General features: G+C 33.6%; 2 protein-coding genes across 3 annotated transcripts; one reads left to right on the top strand and one right to left on the bottom strand.

The window, feature by feature from the left end:
• Positions 1 to 1,044: 1,044 nt before the first annotated feature.
• On the bottom strand, positions 1,045 to 1,533 carry LOC113857168 (auxin-responsive protein SAUR50-like). The gene has a single exon (XM_027488944.1). The coding sequence runs from the start codon at positions 1,531 to 1,533 to the stop codon at positions 1,045 to 1,047; it is 489 nt and encodes a 162-aa protein (XP_027344745.1).
• Positions 1,534 to 3,913: 2,380 nt separating this feature from the next.
• LOC113857163 (probable mitochondrial adenine nucleotide transporter BTL1) lies at positions 3,914 to 6,403 on the top strand. 2 transcript variants are annotated; one of them, XM_027488935.1, is made up of 6 exons: positions 3,914 to 4,039; positions 4,171 to 4,287; positions 4,377 to 4,471; positions 4,702 to 5,035; positions 5,209 to 5,446; positions 5,793 to 6,403. In XM_027488935.1, the coding sequence occupies exons 1-6, from the start codon at positions 3,956 to 3,958 to the stop codon at positions 6,044 to 6,046; spliced, it is 1,122 nt and encodes a 373-aa protein (XP_027344736.1). In that variant the 5' UTR covers positions 3,914 to 3,955; the 3' UTR covers positions 6,047 to 6,403. The 2 variants fall into 2 exon arrangements, with proteins under 2 accessions (XP_027344736.1, XP_027344737.1); XM_027488936.1 differs by having other exon boundaries at positions 3,954 to 4,033; positions 5,793 to 6,358.
• Positions 6,404 to 6,489: the final 86 nt, after the last annotated feature.

Genomic DNA, 6,489 nt, shown 5'->3' with positions numbered 1-6,489 from the left:
TTCCCTGCGACGAAGACCATTTTGAGCAAATTTTGATGACTTGGTTCGCAAGAAAACGGATGATACACTCTAAGAAACTTGGTAAGATGAGACTAATACCCGTATGTAGTCATTAACTGATTTTCATATGTACTGTATTCCTATAACCTCATTATTTGCTGATCATCTTTCATATATAATATATACAAACCCGCAGCTTTGATTTTTTATAATTAATTAACGTCTCAAATGATATATTAATTATGACTAGACATACATATGGGGTACGTACAGGTTTAGTACTATCTATATAGTTTAATTAATTAAGCATATTAAGATATATCTGTATTAAGGCAAGTTGGACTACTCAAACCAAAATTTTAAAATCGATTCATCATATCCTTGGAAGGGCACCGGAAATGTTGGATCATCACGAGTGGCACAACCAGGCTTTGCACATCTCTTTTGCTTTTTGTACCCTTTTCTTTTACATCGCTTCCGATCATTAATCAGTATCAATATATGTACCACTCGTTTTATAATTATAGTAAGGGGAGATTAGTTTTGCATACTAACTTTTACAATCGATCACTCATAGTATATAGCTCGCGCAATTGCAGAGAGACCTTAATTAATAAATTGCAACATCAAGAAACAAAATGCATCTCGCTAGGTGCTCTATGGAGACAACGTGGATACTTAATTACGAATATCCTTATATATTATCGAAATAATTAAAGGAGAAATACCCTCTTACATAAAGTATTAAATGTCTATAAAATTAAGGGTACTGCTTTAAAATCATGCGCACTAATTAAGAAATTAATGAATATAAAAATACTAAAAATCACAATAAGAATGTAGTAATAACACTAAATATTTCACTCACTGAAAAATATTTTCTACTTTTTATTCTTCATCCATGACACTCAATAGTTTTCTCCTGTAAAACTAATTAACACCTGAATACATTATAATGAATGCATGCAATGGTTTTGTCAAATAGAAAAGCAAGAGTTGAGTGAAGATTAATGAGAGTAAAGAATTATTATGTTGATAATCAATCTATCTACACATTTGAGGATGATGAGGGGAAGTAACGTCACAATCTGATGCGTGACAACTAATAACGTTGTCCTTCTCTCCGCTGAACCCAAACTCATGCAATTGCAAGGCTTCGTTTTTGTCTTCGAGCACGTTCAATATTTTCTGAAACACTGAAACTTGGCATGGAATTTTGAGGACACCCTCTTGCTGGAAACCAAATTCCTCTTCGGCTTGTTGCAGCAGCATCTGAAAAGCTTGGTGTGTCAAGTAATGTGTGGGAATAATGAATCTCTTTAGCTCTTTACCAACGCAAACAGCGAGAAACCCTTTTGGAACGATGTCATTGGAAGAAACATCTGTGAACGAGAGAGTTCGTTTTAAGAACTTCATGCCTTTACTGCTATTGTTGGAAGCATTTGCATTTGCATTTGCAAGTTTCTTCCACTTCTTGAGCATCTGTTGAAGCTTAACCACCTCCCTAATCTTGTTAGACTTCTTTGAATCCATCAAGAAAACCAATGCTTGTTGAGATGAGAGATGCTTTGGCCTATGGAGTAATGTTAGTACAAATTATTTATAAGCATAAGATCCGAGATGCATACCTTGCATTGGCAAGCCCTCAAATTTAATTTACTCTATCTTTTATAATCCTACATGCATTTTATATTATTTATGTACAGTCTACACATTATCATTCATGTTATCAGCTGCATGTGTAAGAATCAGATCCATATATTAAAGGTTTATCGTTTATATATTTTTCTTTAGCTTTGCTGAATAATGATTTTTTTTAATAGAACTCTTCATTTTTAATTCTTTAATCATTGTTCTTATGACAATGGTTATCAAATTGATATTTGTTTTATCCTATAGTTAGATATTTTGAATAAATTAATGACAATTAAATTATTAATGAACAACATGCTATATATATCAATCAATTATCAAATGAATAATTCATTCTCAATTCATCAATAATTCATTACTAATTTGATAATTAATTTATGACATATTTTATTAGTAACTTGTTTATTATTATCTGGTGTAGGAAAGATGAAGCAATCAGTCTTTGTCGTCATCTTCAAATAAAATTTTACTGATTCAACTTTCTCTAGTCATATGGTTATAATTTTTTGTCAGTTATATGTATAGAGATGATTATTTATTGCCAACTTGAACATATTATTGTTGCATTGCTTTTTTGGATTCTTAGAAGATCGTGGAAGATGGTGCTCTGAGATTTCCATGTGAATTGCCCATTTATTTATCGAACAAACGCAAATATAAAAACCTTGAGCCAGCAGGTTGAAATGATCTTACTAATAAAGAAAATGAAATATACCGAAATATAAAAATAAAAATAAAACTAGAAATAAGAAATGTACTTTTTACTCATATCATAATCATCTTTGGTTGACTAACACCAAAATGATTACCTATCATATACCGTACTATTGTTTCTCTTTCTGTATCCATTCACTAAAGTTGTTGTGGAAACAATTTTCTATTTCAAAGTCTGCAAATTGAGGTCAATATAAGCTGTAAGATTTCGACGGTTGATTCAATTGTTTTAATAACAAAAAAACTTGCGAGTTTTTTTATATATGAAATAATATTTACAACATATTCATATTTATTATCTCAAAAAATAAAAACAATTTATCAAAGCAAAATCCTATGAAGTATGAACAGCAATTAACTAATTCCTTGAAGTTGACGTTGATTCAGTTTTAAAGTTTGGAAATTTGAACATGGGTGAGATAAATAATTTGACTCGAATGAATGGACTTATATATATCCCTGCGAAATGTGCAGGAGCACGCTATGTGTGATGATGCTAAGGCATGTGAGTTACTCTAAAAAGCATGATTGTGATTGTGAGTATCGTATCTGTCGCTGAGAATCCTCAATCTCCTATATTCCTTCCCCATTTCCAGGGGTCGGAAGGAGGTCGAGGAAGAAGGTAAGTTGTTTGAACACAGCTACTATACAACTTCCAATATCATGCAAGAAAAAGATGGTGCTTAAACTTAAATAGTTCATATAAACAAAACAAAATATAAATTTTATATTTGATATGTTTAAAAATTTAAGTTTAACTCACTTAGTCCATTTATAATTTTTCTTTATCAAGTATATTTTGAAGTTTTTTTTAATTCAGTAAATTAGTATTCAATTAATATTTTAATGTTAGAAACATAGAATAAAATCAAGAAAAAAAAAAAGTAGGGTAAAAATATCTAAATATGAAAATTAAACTATACAACTTTTCTTGTCTAAAACAATTATTTTGTTTTACACATTCGCTAATCTTGCAATAATTCTCCAAGTCTTTTCCCACTCCATAGGGCAAAGATTAAAATAAAGGGCATATAATCTCTGTTTATGCATTTGCAATTTGAGCACATGAAATGGGAATTGTTTCTAACATATTTTAACATTTTAAAAAAATCATTATCTTGTAATCAATATTTAAGACACCTATTAACAATATTCTTAATCCAATAAATAGCCAAATTTAATTTTGGGGGTAATTTTTGTTGAAAGCACAAAAGCAGCTTTGACTATGGTAGCCTTATTGTCATTGTTCATACTTGGTAAACACTGCCTTTCTTATGGCCTTATGATCACATTCTTTAATTGACGTAGTTAAAATGAGTTTCACTCTTTAATTTAATATTTATTTGTTGATTTAGGTAGTGGTTTTTCACGTGTGAGAAGAGAGGGGAAAATATCTGAAGAATGGAATATATCTTTAGGAAAAAGGAGAGAGAAAATATGGGTCCATTTAAATCCTAACAAAAGTTGAAAAAGAAAACTTTACTAATATTATGAATGTTGGGGATTGAAAGGAACCCCAAGTGAAAGGGAATTAGCATTATTGGGATTTTTTGAAGAGAAGTGAAAAAGAAATTTAGAGCAAAACAAAATGTCATCGACGAAAACAGAAAACCCTTCTTCGCTCTCACTCTCGTGCTCTCCCTCTCGCTCTCAGCCAAAACCTAAGGCTCAGGCATGTCAATTATTGTTTGTCACTTTTGTTTATTTCAATACAAATCTCTGAATAGAATAGGGATAGGCGAAGAGGCTTTTGGTGTTTGTTTTGAAAACTAACATATTATGGCATTGGAATCCGAATCGCAGAAGAAGAGCTATGGCAATGGGGTCTTTGGAGACGTATACAGTATAGTCAAAGAGATGGAGATCGATCTTCATAACTCTCCCTTCGATTTTCGATTTCAGATACCCAACTTTCCCCATGTTAGCACCGCTTTCTTCATTTATTTATTTATTTATTTTATTAATATTAATTAATGGTATCGCAGACTGAGACATGAATGTTGTTTCAGGATACTTTGGGCAGCAGAGAGGTTCGCGAGTTTATGAGCGGAGCCCTTGCTGGGGCCATGACCAAAGCCATACTTGCTCCTCTTGAGACCATCAGGTTATTCCTTTTACTCTCTTATTTCTTCAAACGCTTTATAATACATTCTTCCAGATCTCATGCTTTGTAGTCCAAGCCCCCCCCCCCCCCCCCTTCTCAAAAGTATGAATGAGGTGAATTTAAATAAGACTGCCACTTACGTTTCAAATATTATCGCCAGCTAGTATGGCTAATACCATGTTATACATTATTTAAATGCGTTGTCTCACTATAATATGTGTCCTATGCAGGACAAGAATGGTAGTTGGTGTTGGTTCAAAAAACATTGCCGGTAGTTTTGTTCAGGTTATAGAGCAGCAGGGATGGCAAGGATTGTGGGCTGGAAACATGATCAATATGCTTCGTATAATTCCAACACAAGCTGTTGAGCTTGGCACATTTGAGTGTGTAAAGAGGGCAATGACATCGGTGCAAGAGAAATGGAAACAGGATGAATACCCCAAGTTAAAGATAGGATGCATCAATTTGAACTTTTCCTTATGTTGGATTTCACCAGTTGCTGTGGCTGGGGCAGCTGCAGGAGTTGCTAGCACGCTTTTATGCCATCCCCTGGAAGTTTTGAAGGTATCTTATGGGAATACTTAATAAATATATTAAATTGAATGGACTGTATTAATTTTGTATTGGGGCATCAAGAGATACCTCAGACTTCCAAGTTGAGTGATGCGGTAATCAATATCATTTATGTTGTTGTACTGTTGAGGCAACCGTAATTGTCTTCTGATTTGTTATTACAGGATCGGTTAACTGTGAGTCCCGAAGCCTACCCTAATTTGGGCATTGCAATTAGAAATATTTATAAAGATGGTGGTATTGGCTCTTTTTATGCTGGTATCTCACCAACTCTAGTTGGCATGCTCCCATACAGTACGTGTTATTATTTCATGTATGATACAATGAAAAAATCATACTGCCAGACCAGAAATAAGAAATCTTTAAGTCGTCCAGAGATGCTTTTAATTGGAGCTCTAGCAGGTGAGAGATTCCATAATTCTTGTTGAGAATTATTTATGTTTACCTTTGTTGTTCTCTGTCTTAATCTGTCTCACACAATCCCATGTTGCATGAAGCAAATGATATCATAAAATATTTTGAGAAAAAATAGCCATCTGCCATTTCATTTCTCTCTTATTTGATGTATTAAGGCAGTGGAAGAGAGAGAGGTGTGTGTGTCAAGCTATATACTAGATTTAATTGAATATGTGATGGGCGGACATCATTTAAGCAGCATTGTATTTTGCCAGTGTTTCATTCTATGCTGCGACCAACACTGAACATTTTATACTTGATAATACGCTAACTGACCTCTTTATGCGCACAGGTTTTACTGCGAGTACAATTAGCTTCCCATTGGAGGTGGCTAGGAAGCGCCTGATGGTGGGAGCTTTGCAAGGTAAGTGCCCACCAAACATGGCAGCAGCACTTTCAGAAGTTATTAGAGAAGAAGGTCTGAAGGGTCTCTACAGAGGATGGGGTGCAAGCTGTTTAAAGGTCATGCCATCCTCTGGCATCACATGGATGTTTTATGAAGCATGGAAAGACATACTGCTTGTCCCGAAGGGTTATTCCTTGTAGCCTAATAAGGTTACGTGGGTTTGTAGCTCTACAAGTCATACTAGTTAACCATTAACATTTTTTAGTTTTTGACTTTAATAAGAACGGGGGATAAGCATAATACTGGGTAAGAAGAAAAAAAAAGATTCGAATAACCGTTTTGCCATGGCAGCCAGCTGTCAAGTTCATGGTAATGGTCAGTTCTACTAACCAACTGGTTACTCAGTCTTGTAAGTTTTCATGTTTTGATAATTGATTTGGGAAGATTCTCATCGAAGAGAAAGGGTGAAGAATGTGGGTTTGGGAGAAGTTTCCTATATTTTTTCCTTTCATTACAACGGTAATAATGTGATCAGATTGTATCGGTTGAGTTGATGTCACTGGAATGTTTGAGTAACTTTAATAAGGTTTAAAAATACTTTTTACCTTTGAAAATAGTATAATATTTTATTTTAGCTTTCTGT

This window comes from Abrus precatorius, unplaced genomic scaffold, assembly GCF_003935025.1.
Source record: "Abrus precatorius isolate BTA unplaced genomic scaffold, Abrus_2018 Scaffold153, whole genome shotgun sequence".
In the NCBI taxonomy this organism is placed as follows: domain Eukaryota; kingdom Viridiplantae; phylum Streptophyta; class Magnoliopsida; order Fabales; family Fabaceae; genus Abrus; species Abrus precatorius.
Note: the sequence above shows the minus strand (reverse complement) of the source record. Positions and strands in the feature narration are given on the sequence as shown.